This window comes from Capra hircus, chromosome 13, assembly GCF_001704415.2.
Source record: "Capra hircus breed San Clemente chromosome 13, ASM170441v1, whole genome shotgun sequence".
Lineage (NCBI taxonomy): Eukaryota > Metazoa > Chordata > Mammalia > Artiodactyla > Bovidae > Capra > Capra hircus.
Genome location: NC_030820.1, coordinates 15,698,261 through 15,718,207, shown reverse-complemented (window position 1 = coordinate 15,718,207; position 19,947 = coordinate 15,698,261). Strand labels below are relative to the sequence as shown.

The following is a 19,947-nucleotide window of genomic DNA, read 5'->3' as shown; positions in this document are numbered from 1 at the left end:
CTGCCAGGCTCCTTTGTCCATGGGATTCTCTAGGCGAGAATACTGGAGTGGGTTGCCATTTCCTTCTCCAGGGGATCTTCCTGACCCAGGAATCGAACCCAGGTCTCCTGCATTGCAGGCAGACTCTTTACTGACCTAGCTATCAGGGTTTTTTCCAGTGAGTCAGTTCTTCACATCAGGTGGCCAGAGTATTGGAGTTTCAGCTTCAGCATCAGTCCTTCCAGTGAATATTCAGGACTGATTTCCTTTAGGATGGACTGATTGGATCTCCTTGCAGTCCAAGGGACTCTCAAGAGTCTCCTCCAACACCACAGTTCAAAAGCATCAATTCTTCAGTGCTCAGCTTTCTTTATAGTCCAACTCTTACATCCATACATGACTACTGAAAAATCCATGTATTGGTAGGCAGATTCTTAATCATTGGACCACCAGGGAAGTCCTTAACTGACTTTTAAAATGAAGCCAGATCCCTGAAAATCAGAGATACTATAGCCTTCGTTTTAATTCTTATCTGTAGACCTCACGCATTATGTATAGTTCTGATAGGATATATTAAGTGCATTAGGCAAAAAGCCTCTTGATGAAAGTGAATGAGGAGAGCAAAAAAGTTCACCTAAAGCTCAACATTCAGAAAACGAAGATCATGGCATCCGGTCCCATCACTTCATGGGAAATAGATGGGGAAACAGTGGAAATAGTGTCAGACTTTATATTTTTGGGCTCCAAAATCACTGTAGATGGTAACTGCAGCCATGAAATTAAAAGACGCTTACTCCTTGGGAGAAAAGTTATGACCAACCTAGATAGCATATTCAAAAGCAGAGACATTACTTTGCTGACTAAGGTCCGTCTAGTCAAGGCTATGGTTTTTCCAGTGGTCATGTATGGATGTGAGAGTTGGACTGTGAAGAAGGCTGAGTGCCAAAGAATTGATGCTTTTGAGCTGTGGTGTTGGAGAAGACTCTTGAGAGTCCCTTGGACTGCAAGGAGATCCAACCAGTCCATTCTGAAGGAGATCAACCCTGGGATTTCTTTGGAAGGAATGATGCTAAAGCTGAAACTCCAGTATTTTGGCCACCTCATGAGAAGAGTTGACTCATTTGAAAAGACCCTGATGCTGGGAGGGATTGGGGGCAGGAGGAGAAGGGGATGACAGAGGATGAGATGGCTGGATGGCATCACGGACTCGATGGACGTGAGTCTGAGTGAACTCTGGGAGATGGTGATGAACAGGGAGGCCTGGCGTGCTGTGATTCATGGGGTCGCAGAGAGTCGGACACGACTGAGCGACTGAACTGAACTGAGGCAAATATAAGCTAGTTTGGAAAGACCTGCCTATCTGTAACTGAGATAGGAAAGGAAGCCTTGGGGAGGACATTTGTTTTTCCTAAATACCTAAGAAGTTGCCCAGTGTAAACATGAACGTGAAGTCACTCAGTCATGTCCGACTCTTTGCCACCCCATGGACTGTAGCCTACCAGGCTCCTCTGTCCCTGGGATTTTCCAGGCAATAGTACTGGAGTGGATTGCCATTTCCTTCTCCAATGAATCTTCCCAACCCAGGGATCGAACCTGAGTCTCCCACATCGTAGACAGACGCTTTACCGTCTGCGATCTCAGCCAAAAGGCCGAGAAGCAAAAAGGCCCAGTGTAAAGCTACTAGAATTTGATAAGTCCTTCTGGAAACCTAACGTAAATTCTACCTGCAGAAGGGGAAATCAGACCTCCTTCTTATCTGCTGTTTCATTAACATACATGTGTAAACAAACCTAGGAAACTGGGTGATTTCTCATTTTGCCCATCTCCTTCTCTGATTTTATTAGTAGGAAGTATTTGGTTAATTCAGTGAATGGGCTAAATAAACCTCTTTTTACTCTAGCTGTAGTAGAAGACTGGCTTTACTTTTGAGCAGGGAAAACACAGAAAGCCTTGAAAATTTAGAATTGTGTTTCAGGGTGTAAATTGCAGAATATTTACAATTCTGAATATTCTTTATAGAGAGCTCGAGAATTGTGAAAATACATTGGTGAGACCAGCCATGTCAATGAATGACTTTAATAGTCATCACTCACTGGACTCCAGCCCTCCAGGCTCCTCTGCCCATGGAATTTTACTGGAGGGGGTTGCCATTTCCTTCTCCAGGGGATCTTCTCGACCCAGGGATCAAACCTGCGACTGTTAGTCTCCTGCATTGGCAGACAGTTTCTTTACCGCTGGCGCCACCTGGGAAGCCCACTCTAATATTAACTGAAGTTATTTCTTTGTCTGGGATAAGAAGATATTACCCTGGAATACCCTGACATATTTATTTCAACTCATGAACTGTGCACCTGAATTAAGGGGAGGTACTAGAATTGCTGGGATGTGAGTTCCATGCAAAAGGGGTCTTTGTTTTGTTTGTGGCTGTGTCTGCAGAGCCTGGAACACTCCCTGGCCTGTAGTAGCTGCTCAGTAAATATTTATTGAATGAATAGTAAATTTTTATATTATCTGTTTTATTGTATATCATTCTGTCTGTTTTGGATTTAAAAATTGAACATTAATCATTGTAAGTTTTGGTTTATGAGCCTTTGGGGTATTACATTTAAATTGGCTGAGACATCATTTCTGATATTTCTGATTGGTTGTGAGAGGGTTGCACAAAGCACATTGGAGAGCATTCATTCACTTGTTATTAAATCATTTTGAGATATTTTTTAAGTGGATATAGGAAACTCCATTCCATGTAAATTAACAACCATTCATTTACACAGTCCCTCATTATTGCACATTTAAGTTTATAATTTTTTTTTTTTTTTTGCTGTTACCAATAATGCTTTAAATAAGAAAATTTTCTTAAGCTTTTTCTTGGGATGGCAGTTCATTACATAGTAATTTAGCAAAACAGGGTTTAGGAATTTCTACTAAAAAATGAATTTGGGTTATACAGCTATTAAGGTGAGATCAGAATCTCCAGTGATCAGATAGCTGAGCAGCTCATTGAGAAGGCCAGCTTCTTCTGCATCTGGATAAAGGATGATCATCAGTCTCTTCACGTCAGTTCTGTCTTGCATTTTATAGAGAACCCGGCTATCACTTGTATTTGTCTCTTTCTCTTAAAGAATAGGAGAAAGCAATGGCACCCCACTCCAGTACTCTTGCCTGGAGAATCCCATGGACAGAGGAGCCTGGAAGGCTGCAATCCATGGGGTTGCTAAGAGTCGGACACTCACTTTTATGCATTGGAGAAGGAAATGGTAACCCACTCCAGTGTTCTTGCTGGGAGAATCCCAGGGACGGGGGAGCCTGGTGGGCTGCCGTCTATGGGGTCTCACAGAGTTGGACACGACTGAAGTGACTTAGCAGCAGCAGCAGCTTAAAGAATAAGTGAGTCACCATGACTCTTTCTGCCTCTTAATTATGGCTTAAATATTATAAATACATTCACCTCTTTTATACATGTGGCTACATAAATTTCTTTTATAATCATTTCTGAATTTTGCTGGAAAAGTTTTGCCTTACATATCAAAATATAAAACATTCTGTTCATACAAAGGACTATATGTAATAAGTGTGTTATATAAGTCTAATAGAATATGTGTATGTCCCTTCTCTCAGCTTAAGTGGTACAGTGTTAGTCCTACCCTCTTATATCTCCCTACAACTCCTCTTGTCTTACTTTTGTCCCCAGAAAACCGTTACCTCAACTCTCCTTTTTTCTTTTGCTTTGCTTTATAGTTACATATGTTCATGTATTATTAATTTTATTTTTGAGCTTTATATAAATAGTATCACTTCGTATGTATGTATACATATATGTATTTGTGTATATATGCCTATGTTTGCAAACTTAGTAAAATTTTTTAGTTAAACTAAAACTCACAAATATAATTTGCATGTAAAGTTAGTAGCTTTGCCTTTTGTATTAGTCATCTTTTGCTGTAATAATGCTATGTAACAAGTCACTGTGAAACTTCAGTGATGTACAGTGACAGACGTTTATTTCTAGCTCACAGGTTTGGCAGTCTCTGCTGGGTGTGGCTGGATTTAGTTATGTACTAGGTGTTCCCTCATTCTGGGACCAGCAGAGACTGGGGTGCAGTATAGGAGTACAGTACAGGGGATCACAGCTCGGTGCTCGTAAAGCCTTCGGTTAGAACTGGTGCAGTTATGCTCACATTCCTATCTGTCACGTGCCCAGGCCCTCAAATCCACGAGGTGGGGAGTGTCCCAGGACGACAAGTGACAGAAGGCATATGAGCAAAAGATAGTGTCTGCTTCACCTTCCTCCTAAAAAGCAGTGTAAGAGACTTGGGACGGTTCCATTCCTGTTATGCTACCTTCTTCCTAGATTACATGCTGTTTTTGTTCAGTACTTTAGGTTTGTTTTTATAACTCATCATTTCGAAATTATACCACTAATATTTGCATTTACCCATTTTTACAGTTCTCTTTTCTCACCATTCTTTCCTGTATTTCAGACCTCCTTTTTGGCATCATCCTCCATCTTTGTGAACTATAGTTTTGGAAGCATCCTTAATGATGATCTGCTTACAGTATATTCCCTTAGTTTATATCGGAGTTTTCTTTATTTTGCCCCTTTTCTTGAAAAAATAGTTTAGCTGAGTTGGTACCTAATTACAGCTTGAAACCTATTTTCTCTTGGAACTGTGGAGACACTGTTCTAGTGTCTTCTGGCCTCCATGGCTGCAGCTGATCAAGCAGAGTCTGATTGTTCCTTTGTAAGTGGTCTGCGTTTGTTTCTGGCTGGTTTTAAGAACTCTTTGTCATCGATGATGTGCAGTTTCACTGTAATATCTCTAGGTGTCTGTTTCTTTCTTTTCTTTTTTCTCTAAAATTTATACCTCTTGGAATTTGCTGAACTTGAATCTGCGCATTCACATTAATGTGCAACCATCACCATTCATCTCCAGAACTTTAATCTTCCCAAAATGAAACTTCACTCATCAAACACTAACTACTCATTTTCTGCTCCTCCAGCCCCTGGCAGCTTTCATTTTACTTTCTGGCTCTGTGGATTTAACTTCTCTAGTCCCTCATCTAAGTGGAATTATAGAGTACTTGTCCTATTCTCCATGGCTGTGCTCAGTCAGGTTTGAGTCTTTGAGATCCCATAGACTGTAGCCTGCCAGGCTTCTCTGTCCATGGGATTTTCCTGGCAGGAATACTAGAGTGGGTTGCCATTTCCTACTCAGGAAATCTTCCCAACCTAGGGATCAAACCTGTGTCTCTCGTGTCTCCTGCATTGGGAGGCGGATTCTTTACCAGCGTGCCACCTGGGAAACCACTTTTCCTGCTATGACTTGCTTATTTCACTTTGCACAATATCTTCAAGATTAAATCTGATTTTTAGAAAATTATACTTTGTGATGAGATTAAAAATGAAGATCACATCAGCTTTTAGTGGATATTGGGATTTTTTGAGTATTCTCTTTTTAAGAAAAGCTATTGTACAATGAAATAAATTAATAATAATTTGATCTCTGGGAAGAATACTGTTAGTGACAGTAGTATGTGATCCTGTATGTTGTGATTTATAATTCTGTTAAATTTAAGTTTTAAGTGACCAAGAGTGATGGGAATTATTTTTAGCTCATGTTTGGTGCCTGCAGTAAAGAAAAGGGTATGGTGGCATTTCTTTCCTTTAACTAGAACCTGAGTTCCCTGAATATGGTGTTGTCACAAAAGTTGGAGGAGTCACTTGAAAGTACCCTGGCTCCAGTTCCTGAGAAATGCACTGAAAGGCCAGCTTTTGCAGAAGCACCCCAATAATGCCTTTCATGTGAAAATGGATTTGAGACAGAGTACTCTTTCCCTCTTAGATAGTGTGAAAAATAACATGTAAGATTCTTCTTTCTCCTTTGTATGTCCAGGCGGTAGCATTTACAGGAGGAGAAAGGAAATCTGAAAATGTTACCTTTTGTGCTACTAAACTGCCTCATTGCTGAAAAGAATCGGTAGTCCACCTACTTGTGCGTGAAGGGTTTGCATTTCAAAGTTGTGATTGGCATAAAGAGTCTTGAACACGTGACTTCAGTTATAAGTAATTAAAAAATATGTTTTCTGAGAACTACTCCACGACATTAACTCCGACTCATGCATCGTTGCATGTTTGTCAAGTACATTTATCACCTCTGATGGTAAGGTTATAAAGTCAGTGTTTATGGTCTTATTGTCTTGAGTCTTATTGTCCTGTTTCTTTTGAGGTTACTGTTTTTGGTACTGAGAAAACTCATAATATCTGAGGAACCTCAGTCCTTAAATAAGTATTTATTTGGCAGTTCAAAGCAACAGTTAGAACTGGACATGGAACAACAGACTGATTCCATATAGGAAAAGGAGTACGTCAAGGATGTATATTGTCACCCTGCTTATTTAACTTCTATGCAGAGTACATCATGAGAAACGCTGGACTGGAAGAAACACAGGCTAGAATCAAGATTGCCGGGAGAAATATCAATAACCTCAGATATGCAGATGACACCACCCTTATGGCAGAAAGTGAAGAGGAACTAAAAAGCCTGTTGATGAAAGTGAAAGAGGAGAGTGAAAAAGTTGGCTTAAAGCTCAACATTCAGAAAACAAAGATCATGGCATCTGGTCCCATTACTTCCTGGGAAATAGATGGGGAAACAGTGGAAACAGTGTCAGACTTTATGTTTTTGGGCTCCTAAATCACTGCAGATGGTGATTGCAGCCATGAAATTAAAAGACACTTACTCCTTGGAAGAAAAGTTATGACCAACCTAGATAGTATATTCAAAAGCAGAGATATTACTTAGCCGACTAAGGTCCATCTAGTCAAGGCTACGGTTTTTCCAGTGGTCATGTATGGATGTGAGAGTTGGACTGTGAAGAAGGCTGAGCACCGAAGAATTGATGCTTTTGAACTGTGGTGTTGGAGAAGACTCTTGAGAGTCCCCTGGACTGCAAGGAGATCAGCCCTGGGATTTCTTTGGAAGGAATGATGCTAAAGCTGAAACTCGACTACTTTGGGCACCTCATGCAAAGAGTTGACTCATTGGAAAAGACTCTGATGCTGGGAGGGATTGGGGGCAGGAGAAGAAAGGGACAACAGAGGATGAGATGGCTGGGTAGCATCACGGACTCGATGGACGTGAGTCTGAGTGAACTCCGGGAGTTGGTGATGGACAGGGAGGCCTGGCGTGCTGCGATTCATGGGGTCACAAAGAGTTGGACACGACTGAGCGACTGAACTGAACTGAACTATGGAAAGCGAGGGTGCATGGCTTAGTACAAAGTGCTTTGATGTTGCCATTTAGGAATTTTAAATTTAAGATAAGAAACTTTGATATAAAGATGAACAGAGAGAGCAGTCCCTGGGCAGAGAGAGCAGTCCCCACAGGTCTGAGTGGGCTGCACGTGAGCTCCCGGGTCCTCTGAGTGTGTGGTCTACTCTGTGTCACAGGGCGGTGGCCCAGCCACCCTGTGTCACCAGGAAGCCTGGCCCACCTCCTAGTCTCCTGGGTGGGCTCGGTGAAGCGCCAGGAAGACAGTGTTTTCATGGTGAGACCCTGTTGTCATGTGGATTATTTTAGATTTTCCCATACAGCTTCTCATTTAGGGGAGAATAATCGGGTTATCTGGAAATGGACATCGTTTCATAATATCCAGTGCACGATGCAGGCGAGCCCGTGTGGGAAGGGGGCCAGGCGATCATGCAGCGCCCCCTGCAGTGATGGGCCACGGCTGGCAGAGCACGTGGGCTCTGCTGGCGTCCAGAATTGGGTGTCCTTCTGTACGTTTATACTGCCTTCATGATCACATGGCGTGAGTAAAGATGAGTTAGAGACGGGGCAGGCGTATTTGAAAAAAAAAATGTTTCTTGACCTGTAATCTGTTTCAGAAGCAGGGGTGCTTTCCATTGTGCTGTTTTCTTAATTGACGTAGAAAGTTATCACTCCTTGTGATCCTGAGAGGTAGCTGATCAGCTTATGAGGGCAGCTCCCTGAGCACAAGTGTAAATTATGTATCGAATCGGATATCTGGTTTGTGGAATTTCATACGTTAGGTTCAGGGAGACACTTGTGCAGCCATGGTGATGTGTACATGTTCCTTTGTGCCTCATTTTCTTTAATATCGTATCAAAAAGGAAAGTGAAGTCACTCCGTGTGTCTGACCCTTTGTGACACCATGGACTATAGCATACAAGGCTCCTCCATCCGTGGGATTTTCCAGGCAAGGGTACTGGAGTGGGGTGCCATTTCCTTCTCCAGGGGATCCTCCCCACCCGGGGATCGAACCCGGGTCTCCCTCCTTGCAGGCAGACGCTTTACCATCTGAGCCACCAGGGAAGCCGTGTTGTCAAGGGAGAAAGATTTATGATTACATCCTAACAAGGGTTAGCTTTGCAGTTATAAGTAATACAGGGCGATGTGTTAAGCTTTACTCAACTGAAAAGAACCAAATACAGAATTGTGTATGTAGTATTTGTAAAAGTACAGTTTAAAAATAAATACAGAAACTTCCTGGAAAGGAGACATGCCGCAGATGTTTGGGTAGATGTAATGGCATTGTACTATTGGGATAACTTTTTCTTTTTACTTAGGTGTTTCCAATTTTTTTAAACAACGAAGTCATATTACTTTATAATGAAGAAAAGGCCCATTATTAGAGAAAGTATAGGAGTAACTTTGGTAACTTTTATTTGGTGGTGTGTATAAATCATTTATGTGCAGTCAGAATACATTCAGCAGGTGTGATGTGTTTAATTTACCCAAAATGGGGTGCTTTCTTCCTCTGACTTATTTATGTGGTGATGGAGGAGGGAACTGAAGACAGATTAATAAGTTTCTGTGGCAACAACTTTATACATATTATTTGCTTTTGAGGTAACTTCTTACAGAAAAAGGAAAATATGAACAGAATCATGATGTTCCAAACATTGATTGGTAATTTTTTACATTTAGATGATGTCAGGGTGTTTTTTTTTTAATAGTAAATTTTTGTAAGTAAATTATTTTTATTTTCTTCTAGAAAATTTTAAATACTGACCTTTAGAAAATATGATTTCTTTCTGTTTTCTTCCCAGGACATGTATTCCTCTGAGAAACACTGGACAGCAGATTTGGGTGTAGCGCCTGATCGGGACCACATACAGAGACATCTCCAGTCATGGGTAAGTGTCCTAGGTAAATTGGAATTATGTCATTTCATCAGTGATTGAATATTGTGGTGTGGCCCAATACCGTGCCTTTGTCTATTTAAAAGAAGGTGATACTGTTTGGTGTTTGATTTATCCTAAGAAGTTAGATGTGAGGATCTCTTTGTCATTGGCTTCTTGGCTGGCTTAGTTTACCATCTAAACTTTTCTATTGACTATTCATTGGAAAGTGACTCTTTAGAAATATGAAGCGGGAAGATGGCAATTGACCATAATTAGCAGAGATTTATTATGTGACATTTAATCATTGGGTAACATGAATTAATGTTATTTAATCAAAGATATATCAGTGTCTTTGGATCAAGGAACCAAGTCTGTCTTATAGACTTATCTTTTGAAATAGATTTTGTCTTCTCAGTTGTAAGGGGGTAGTGTATATAATATTTTCTGTCGTGTCGTTCTACTTCTGTTCATGAACAAGAGAACTAGACTTTATTGTTTTAACTGTTTACTTCTAGAGAGTGAGGAAAGAATTAAGATTTTATCTTGATTGGGATCCTATGACAGTTATGGTGTACTTTTAGAGTACAGCCTTTTTGGTAAGGGAAACTGGGATGAAGTGAATATTTTCTTATTAGAATATAATAGCACAGAGTTGAAAACTTTTCACGTACTGATTGTATATACCTTGATAGGAATACAGTAGCTTTTCTTGATTTGAATGATCAGGCAGAAGTTGATAAGCGAAAATGAAGCTGCTGTTATTGTGAGATCTTTGAGTCCTTTCTACTAACAGTAATACTGCAAGCTGTGGTCTTGGGGAGACTTTTCAGTGGGTTACTTTTTTGGTGGTGTGCTTTGAATAAATAAGGATAGTTGCCAGATGAGTTCAAATACAGATTAAGAAAGACGCAGCTTTTGTTATTTCAGCTCCACTCATGTGAAATTTGATGAGAATGTTTCTCTCTTGTAGAGTGCCAACTCTAGTAAAGATGGTAGGTAGTATGAGCTCATGAACACTAACAGCATTTTAATTTAAGAAATGCTTACTTTTTTTGAAATTTAAATTTTGTTCTACTTTGTAATCTTAGTGGTCTAGTAGTGTCACAGATGGCAAGTTCTTTGAGGACAAACAAATACCCAGGTGTCTTTCATTTTTGAATCTTGGAGTCTGACACGGCTGTCCCACGAAACTCAGAGCCCTGTGAGCCTGAAGGTAGAGGGAGGGGTGGCTTATTAGGCATCTGATGATGAGTACTGGAACCACAGACAAATTTTTATTTATAAATTGCAGTGGTTATACTTCATCTGCAAGATTTTTAATCGGGTCTTTTTTATATCCACTAGTTCATTTCTCATTTCCAGTTTGTTATTTATCTCTTTGAGCGTCTTTAACATGTTTATTTTAAAGTCTTTTTCAGGTCATTCGATGATTTGTTTTGTCTGCAGTGAATTTATGTTCTGGTTGTTGATATTATTGGTGTCGACATCATGTCCTGTAATTTTGCAGGCACGGGAGTTTTCTTGTGATGGGAGTTTTCTTTTTCCTGTCTCTTTCTCTCTCTGATTTCCCCTGCTGGTCTGGCAGTTTTGCCCTTGTCTCTGCCTGGCTTCAGAGTTCCCAGATCAGAACTAGGTCTTGTGTTAGTGGACCAGGCCCTGGCCCCGGTGACGTTGGCATGTCACAGATTTGGTCACTGGGTCATCTGGCATGAGGTCAGCCGTTTCCTACGCTGTGGCCTCAGTGCAGTTAGCAGAAATCTTTTTTGTTCTAGTTTCCTAGACAAGGCAGAGTGCCACCCCAGTGCCTGATTTTCAGCAAAGTGTCTGCTGCCGACCGTAGTTCACGTGGAGCCCTGCTACCCGATCCGATCAACTCATAGTTAATCCCTGAGAGCCCACTGCCTGCCTGCTGCCTTTTCCTGTCTGGGGCCCAGAGCCCAGCAGACCTTCTGGCCTCGCCTACGCTTATACTTTGTGTTCCTGTGAGATTTCTGATCCGTGGAGATGTTTAACTTGTTAGGGGCATAGGTAATGTCCTTTTTTGGTCATTTGTCTGTATATTTTATTGGTGATTTCTCAGTGTTTGTTGTGAAAACAGGGAGCTGCAAAGCACGAACAATGCCATTGGGGGTTTAACCACTGGGATTATAATGAAGTCTCATATCCTTGTACATCACATTTAAACTAAAAAAAATCAGTTTCTGTTTAGTTCCCTGGATCCTAGAGCTCCTCTCCACCATCCATGCACACCTTCACTTGCTGGGGGAGCCCCAGGGTGCTGCTTCTCCAGAGCACGCTGCCTGCCTCACTCTTGCTGCTGACATCCTCCAGGAAAATCACTGGCCTGTTCGCTCCAGTCTTCATCTAATCTGTAAACTCCTTCAGGGTAAAGACTTATTCCTAAGGCTAAGCATAGTTCCCAGCACTCTGTAGATGCTCAATAAATAGTGCATGGATTTGAGTGTTCCTTTGTGACGCCCTAACTGTGTGATAACTGTTCCATGTGTTATTGTTCTTAGGTGAAGTTTGAGCTGCCCCCATGAAGAGCGTGTGAGTGTTAATAGGATAAAGCATTCCAAGTAGGGGAAGCACTGTGAGAAAGACGTGAAGGTTCGACCACAGGAGGGTGTTACTGAGTGGCTGAACATCCTGGAGTATAGAGCTGGCGGGGAGCTTGTGAGACGTAAAGCTGGTGTAGATGGAATCAGGGTCCATGGTGTACACATTTCTGGAGGTTTGGACTTAGGTTATAGTGCCCAGCTTAGGAACTGTTGAGGGACGTCAGTGATGGGGACTACTTAAGATTTCATTCTGGAAAAATTGCTCTGAGAAAGAGACATTTTTGTTAGATACAAATTGAAAAGATGGGTCACAGGCAGCGTTTGCCCTTCCTAGTTTTGCTCTTAGTTTCCAGCTCTTTCCTTGCTGTCTTGGAAATCACGCTTTGAGTCTGTCTTGTCAACTCGATTTTCTCTGGCAGTGGAAGTCATTCTTGAGTGGATGACTGGAACCATGGGTTAGGGATGGTGTCATGGCCTTTGCTGCGCTGCAGTTCCCAGGGGCTCGTCAGTTTTCATAAAGGTGGGATGGAGCTGAGTAAGTCAGAGTTCCTGTTTTTGAAAAACATACTGGAGAAGACATGGTAAAATATGGCACAGGTTAAGAAATAGGAAGATATGTCATTAAAATCTAGGTAGGATTTCCAAACCTAGATTTGGGTGAGATTGTTGGGTGACTAGAAATTTTGTCAGTGTTTCTCCAGAGATTACAAGGAAGATTGGGTACTCGTGTGTGCCTCCGTGGTGTTGCCTAGCCCTTTGCGCGTCATGAACCGGGTGGGGCCTGGCAGTGGCTGTACGGCACGTGGGATAAACTGGTGCAGACGTTGGGGTCTTGGAGGCAGCCAGCTCTGACACCTCAGGCCGGGCCCAGAGATCAGGTTCTCCGTACATCCTGACACATGAATTGGGATGCCCCAACTGTAAGACCTAGAGAATTTGTTAAATGCTTTAAGATGTTTTTCGGCTTTTAGTCTAGATTTTTATATATCCTGTCAAGTTCTGAGGCTGAATATGTATCTTGTGAAGTACGTTGTGCTGCTGTGATGTGCATTTCATTGTGAATTGTTAGCTTTGTTATAGTCGACAAAAAGCCTTTTGATTTTTCAGTACTTAAATTGGTCTTAATTTTCTATATTTGCCATATTTAGCAATGTTTAGCATTTACCACATTTATTAAACATTTTATTTTATCAGATGGTGTCAAAGATGAAATAAAGCTGTTAAAGTCTGGCTGTAATTTAAAATGGATTTTTTAGATCTTTGATGGGGATTGTAGCAGTAAGAGTAGTTTGTGTAAAGAGCAGTGCTTAATAATTTCTAGATGATTATTTTGATTAAATGTTTTTAAAAAAGCCAAAAAAGCAACAAAAACCAAAAGTGATAATTTAGGGTACTACTTATTTTTCTTTTCCCAAGTTTTAAGTTAAAAAGATAGCATATTGAAAAGCAGAGGCATTATTTTACCGACTAAGGTCCATCTAGTCAAGGCTATGGTTTTTCCAGTAGTCGTGTATGGATGTGAGAGTTGGACTGTGAAGAAAGCTGAGCGCCGAAGAATTGATGCTTTTGAACTGTGGTGTTGGAGAAGACTCTTGAGAGTCCCTTGGACTGCAAGGAGATCCAACCAGTCCATTCTAAAGAAGATCAGTCCTGGGTGTTCTTTGGAAGGAATGATGCTAAAGCTGAAACTCCAGTACTTTGGCCACCTCATGCGAAGAGTTGACTTATTGGTAAAGATTCTGATGTAGGGAGGGATTAGGGGCAGGAGGAGAAGGGGACGACAGAGGATGAGATGGCTGGATGGCATCACCGACTCTATGGTAGTGAGTCTGAGTGAACTCCGGGAGATGGTGATGGACAGGGAGGCCTGGTGTGCTGCGATTCATGGGTTCACAAAGAGTTGGACACGACTGAGTGGCTGAACTGAATTGAAGTTAAAAAGATAAAGTTTATCCATTCTATTTTAAATGATTAAATATTTACTTCTGTATTTATTTCACTTTATTTGGAAAAGTTTTGCTCTGTAAGTAATTATATGACATGTTGCCTAAGAGTCTTTTTGGCTGTTGACTGGGCAATTCAGGAATGAATCTATTGTGTTGGGAGTGTTTGATTTTGCCCTTTGGCCTAAATGGTGGAGTGAGTTTTTTGAGTCACTTCTGAATATGAAATATTTCTCTTTTATCTGAAGAAAAAGTAATGGTGGTGAATAATTCGGGATGTAGTGTATTTGTGTCTTTCTAGTAAGAGGAACAATATTATTCATTGGAGCGTAGACTGAGAGACGATGCCGAGGTGAAGAACACTTAGTTTAACATTCATTAGGGCAGAGGATGCTATAACTGTTGAGTAGGTTGCTAAACCCCTGAGTGGTAGCATAAAGATTCTTCTGAGTTTCATTAAATAGAAAAATCATGCAGCAAGTAAGATAAGGCTTTTCTTAAGTATTGTCTTCTCTCTATAACAATAGTCTGTCTGGATAGATGTCCTATCTTATGGAATAGCTGTGTACCACAGAAGATAAAGAAAAGAAAATTTAAGTTTAACTACATTTTAAATACTGACATATCTGCATTTAACAAAATCTTGAGAGAAATCTCTTTGAAAAGGATGCTAATTTCAGAAAATAGGATTTGATTTTTGCAGTTTCTTGAATCCACTTTATTAGAGCTGATGTACTGGTTTGAAGATTTCATAAACATATCTAAAATGAATTTCTATATGAAAATATTATAGGTGTGACTTTTAGTATTTTTCATTTATCAAAAGATAAGTCAAATAGACATTTTCCGTTAAAGGAATTGGAGCCTGTGACTGTATATGATGGATGTCATTGTATAGTTGTCCTCTCATTTCTTAGATGTGTGAAATTTGTATTAAAATTTCTTTAGCCTCTGTCTTCCTCCCTCAAAACTGATCTAAAGTGGTATTTTGGTGTTAACCTTTCTTTCCCCTTTTTTTGGAGATAGAAAAGTGATTATGAAATAATTCTCTCTAGCCTCTCTTTAAAACCTTGGGCTGAGAGGGTCAGGAACAGAGTGAAAAGATTTCCCCAGGTTCCCTTGCCCGCTTCCCCGATTCCCGTTTTAAGCGCTGAGCCATAGTTAGTTTTTTAAAACAGGAAATGTTGCATATGTTTCTGTCACGATTGTGGTCCAGAAGTTAGGAAGCCAAATGGGGTTGGATACTTTTCTTTTTTCTATTTAATTAAGCTAGTTAACTTATGGCTGCGCTTGTTCTTTGTTTTTGCACAGGGTTCTCTAGTGGGCGCTGCTCTTTGCTGCATTGTGCAGGCGTCCCGTGGTGGTGGCTTCTCTCATGGAGCACAGGCTCCAGGCCGTGGACCTCAGGGGTTGCGGTTCCCAGACTCCAGAGCACAGGCTCAGTAGCTGTGGCGCACAGGCTTAGTTGCTCTGTGACTTGTGGGATCTTCCTAGACCAGGGATCAAACGTGTGTCTCCTGCGTTGGCAGGCGCATTCTTTACCTCTGAGCCACCAGTGAAGCCTGTGAACACTTCTTATATGAGTTGTCTCTTATTCAGGTTCCAAGATGGTGGTCATTGTATAGGCAGATGGTGGTAGAGTGCTGTTTTACCCCCTGAGTTCAGAAGCTGACTTCTGCTGGCATTACCCAGGTACCTCTGGAGCTACAACAGTTTTCTTTGCGCTTACGCATTTGCAGCGGTCAGGTGATGAGCTTTAAACAAGGGAATGCAGAAACATTAAAGGTAAACACTAGTGTGCACTCATATACATCTTATATTAAATTGTGGGGCATTTGGGATCGCAGTGCCTTTTAAAAAGTGCCATTGCCTGTTTTGGGTTCTAGAAGAACGGGGTAGAATGGAGTTTATTGGATGCATGGTGAAAAGCTTTTAAGCCTGTGAAGTACTGTGTTTGATCTCACTGGTTAACCTTGTTACGTTCTAGTACATGCAAAGTAAACAAAATATGTTTTCTTGACTATAACTTTAAAAAATTCGAAAAGCAAAAGTGTATTAAGTTTTTTGTAAATAGTTGATCTTTTCTATTTTCCCTTCATGACTTTCTGCTATTTCCTTATGTGATATGTAGATAAAGCTCAAGTGGGAAGTGTTACGTATCAGGAAAGGAGGAACTAGGTATTATCAGTGTTGGAAGAACTCTGCAGACTTGTTTGTGACAATTATGGCACAACAAAATTTGAATTTCCAACTCGCTAGAATTTATTGAGCTGCAGTCATTCTCATGGACAGTAATGACCTCTAGGTTTTTAGAGCTGTCCTTCTTAAGTTATTTTTTTCCTGTCTAACTGTGTATCTGTTCTCAGCAGGTGAAATTCTATCACTCCTTCCCACCTGGTCCAACTTTATTTTTCCCATGAGATCAATTCTGTATTTTATTTTTAAGTATCTGAATGTGTGTTATTAAAACAATACATGTTACTGATTTTGGAACCATCTGAGAATAGGTTGCATATGTCATGCTCCACTTTGTATTTCAGTAAGTAGTCCTGAAGAGGAGGGCTCTCTTAACGTGACCACGGTAAAGCTAACCTAATAGATCGTGTTTATCTGGTCTGCAGACCACGCCTCATTGCTTACAGTCTCCAGTCCCCGTGGCGCTCCTGCCCCTCCAGCGCAGGGTCCAGCTGAGTGCCGTTCACACCTTGCATTTAGTTTCTGGTGTCTTCAGTCTCCTCTAATCTGGAAGATTCCTCAGACGTTCTTTATCTCACATGATGTGTTCTACAAGAATGCAGGTCAGTTCTCTCACAGAGTGTCCCTCAGGTTAGGACTGTCTGAGGGTCCTCTGCCGGGATCCACCCTGGCCTGTGTGACAGGTTTGGGGGCATTCCTTCAGGAAGTCTTCTGGAAGGGACGGGGGGCTGTGAGGTGATCGCTCCATTTCCTTCCCATTTGGTTCTTTCACAGAAAATTTTCCCATTTCTTCTTTAATTGAAATAGAGTTCAAATCTCTTCCATAAGAACAGGATTTATTGTTCTGCTTTGCAAATTTCTGTTTTGCTTAATTGTGAAGGTTTTGGAAAATGGCAATAAAATATTTTCTAGAATGTGAGATGACCTTGAAAGGAGACAACATTTGGCTTTTATCAAGAGAAATTCCTTTCTGCGTGGTTTCTGTTTTGAATTACACTGATAGAAATCTCAAGATGCTCTTGAACAGGTACTGTGAAGATAGAAGGTATAGCAGTGTTGAATTTAGTGTGTTTTTTTTTTTTTTTTTTTAATAACAGTAAACCAGCTGCAGCTCTTCATCTATTAATTGAATTTGCTTCGCTAAAGATTAGCCCTTCCCATAACCTGGTGCTTCTTTGTCCTAATAAATTTTCTTCAGCTAAAATAGAATAAATGAACATATCAAGGCTCTAATTCCCATTCGGCTTTAGAGATTTATGGGTTATATTAGATTTAATGTGAAATGTCAGAATACTTACCATCTATAGTTGTAACTCTTAAAAGTTTAATCATTGAAAGGCATATTGGAAGCTGGAAAATTGATGGACTATTGCAAAAGTATAAGAGGTTCAAACTTGTTTTTAGACAACACTGAGACAGGTGATATAAATTAATTTCTTAAAATATTTTAAGAGTTGCGTTTAAGTCTGATTTTAAAACAGATTTTAAGGAAGAGAGTCCATGACTTGGAATAAATATTAATAATGCTTTTGTTTAGTACTAACAAGGATTTAGTGAGCACTTCCCCATGCGCTACTGCTGTGTTGGTCTTGGGGATTTATTAATAGACAAGGACAAGACCAGCATCTCATGGAGCCCTTAACTAGTGGGGAAGAAGGACACCCCAGTGCTGGGAGTGCAGACAGAAAATGTAGGTGTCTGCAGGAGCCAGGAGCCTCTCCCTGGGGGGCACAGGAAGCCCACCCTGGGGAAATCATCTTCCAGCTGAGGTTGGCTAAGTGGAGAGCAAGGGGGAGAGGGTTCTAAACAGAAGAAACGACAGGCGTAAAGATCTGTAGTTGAGAGACTAAGAAATGGAGGTGAATTCAGCATTGGTAGAAGTAGGTGTTTGGAGAGGATTAAAGTTGGCAACTTTAGTTTAGATGAACACTCTCCATTTTGCCTCCATTTTGTACTTAATTTTACCTAATCTCATCTAAACTAATCTGTTTTCTTCATCTTCACTAATCCTCTTTCATTGTTGTTGTTTTAAAGTATAACCGTAACAGTAAAATAAGTCCATTTGGAAAGGGGAGAAAGTCTTTGGTAACCCCATTCATTTGCTTTTTTGCATATGACCCTCTGGTATTGTCTCGCTATATATATTTTGATATAATTGGGTTCATAGTGTATATGTACTTTTATATTTGGATTTTTAACATTGATTTTAGACAGTTACCATATTTCCATAATAGTTTTTATAATTAGAATTCGTAATTTTATTCCTTAAAGGTAACAATGCATAGTAACTTGTTTAACTATTTCCTATTTTTTTTTGTTTTTTTTAAGATGGTTTATTTAAAAAAAGGTTTGCAGAATGAATATCATTGGTGATTTTGCCCTATTTCTTTAAAAAAAGCTTATAATTCCTTAGGCTAGATTTATAATACTGAAATATGTTTGCTTATATTTTCCTGTCTTTCTTAAAATATGACATCAATTTATAGTGACCTTGGTAGTCGATATACAGATTATCAGTTTCACCATGACTAGCTTAGTAGGCTCAAAACAACATAAAGTTGCTTTCAGTTGCATATTTGATTTTTAGACAGGATAACTTTTAAAAAAAAATTGTGGTAAAATATCCAACATGCAAAATGCCATCTTTACCACTTTTAAGAGTACAGTTCAGTTGTTGTGCAGTCATTCAGTCATGTCTGATTCTTTGCTACCCCCATGGACTGCAGCATGTCAGGCTTCCTTGTCCTTCACCATCTCCCAGAGCTTGCTCAAACCACGGCCATTGAATCGGTGGCGGCATCCAGCCATCTTGTCCTCTTTCATTCTCCTTGTCCTTCTCCTCTTGTGTTCAGTCTTTCCCAGCATCAGGGTCTTTTCTAATGAGTTGGCTCTTTGAATCAGGTGGCCAAAGTATTGGAGCTTCAGCTTCAACATCAGTCCTTCCAGTGAATACCCAGGACTGATTTCCTTTAGGATGAACTGGTTGGATCTCCTTGCAGTCCAAGGGACTCTCAAGAGACTTCTCTAACCCCACAGTTCAAAAGCATCGGTTCTTTGATGCCCAGCCTCCTGTATGGTTCAATTCTCACATCCATACATGACTGTTGGAAAAAACATGGCCTTCACTAAATGAACATTTGTTGGCAAAGTAATGTCTCTGCTTTTTAATATGCTTTCTAGGTTGGTCATTGGAGAAGGCAATGGCAACCCATTCCAGTACTCTTGCCTGGAAATTCCCTTGGATGGAGGAGCCTGGTCGGCTGCAGTCCATGGGGTTGCTAAGAGTCGGATGTGATTGACGACTTCACTTTCACTTTTCCTTTCATGCACTGGAGAAGGAAATGGCAACCCACTCCAGTGTTCTTGCCTGGAGAATCCCAGGGACAGGGGAGCCTGATGGGCTGCGCCTGTGGGGTTGCACAGAGTTGGCCATGATTGAAGTGACTTAGCAGCAGTAGCAGGTTGGTCATAGCTTTTCTTCCAGGGAGCAAGCATCTTTTAAGTTCATGGCTGTAGTCACCATCTGCAGTGATTTTGGAGCCCAAGAAAATAAAGTCTCTCACTGTTTCCATTGTTTCTCCATCTATTTGCCATGAAGTGATGGGACCGGATGCCATGATCTTCATTTTTTGAATGTTGAGTTGTTTTTTTTTTTGTTTGTTTGTTTGTTTGTTTTTGAATGTTGAGTTTTAAGCCATCTTTTTCACTCTCCCCTTTCACCTTCATCAAGAGGCTCTTTAGTTCTTCTTTGCTTTCTGCTATAAGGGTGGTATCATCTGCATATCTGAGGTTATTGATATTTCCTCAGTATCTGGCAATCTTGATTCCAGCTTGTGCTTCATCCAGCCCTGCATTTTGCATGATATACTCTGCATATAAATTAAATAAGTAGGATGACAATATACAGCCTTGACATAGTCCTTTCCCAATTTTGAACCAGTCCATTGTTCCATGTTCTACCTGCATACAGCTTTCTCAAGAGGTAGATAAGTTGGTCTGGTATTCCCATCTCTTTAAGAATTTTCCAGTTTGTTGTAATCCACATAGCCAAAGGCTTTGGTGTAGTCAATAAAGCAGAAATAGATGTTTTTCTGGAACCTCTTGATTTTTCAATGATTCA

The 19,947-nt window shown here is 40.6% G+C and overlaps 1 protein-coding gene across 3 annotated transcripts in view; it reads left to right on the top strand.

Moving 5' to 3' along the window:
* Positions 1 to 19,947, top strand: part of USP6NL (USP6 N-terminal like) — a 198,353-nt gene that overhangs the window by 67,427 nt on the left and 110,979 nt on the right. For all 3 annotated transcript variants that reach the window (XM_018057001.1, XM_018056999.1, XM_018057000.1), the window contains exon 2: positions 9,053 to 9,139. In XM_018057001.1, coding sequence (XP_017912490.1) covers positions 9,136 to 9,139 — 4 coding nt within the window. In that variant the 5' untranslated portion in view covers positions 9,053 to 9,135. The remainder of the gene's footprint in view (positions 1 to 9,052; positions 9,140 to 19,947) is intronic.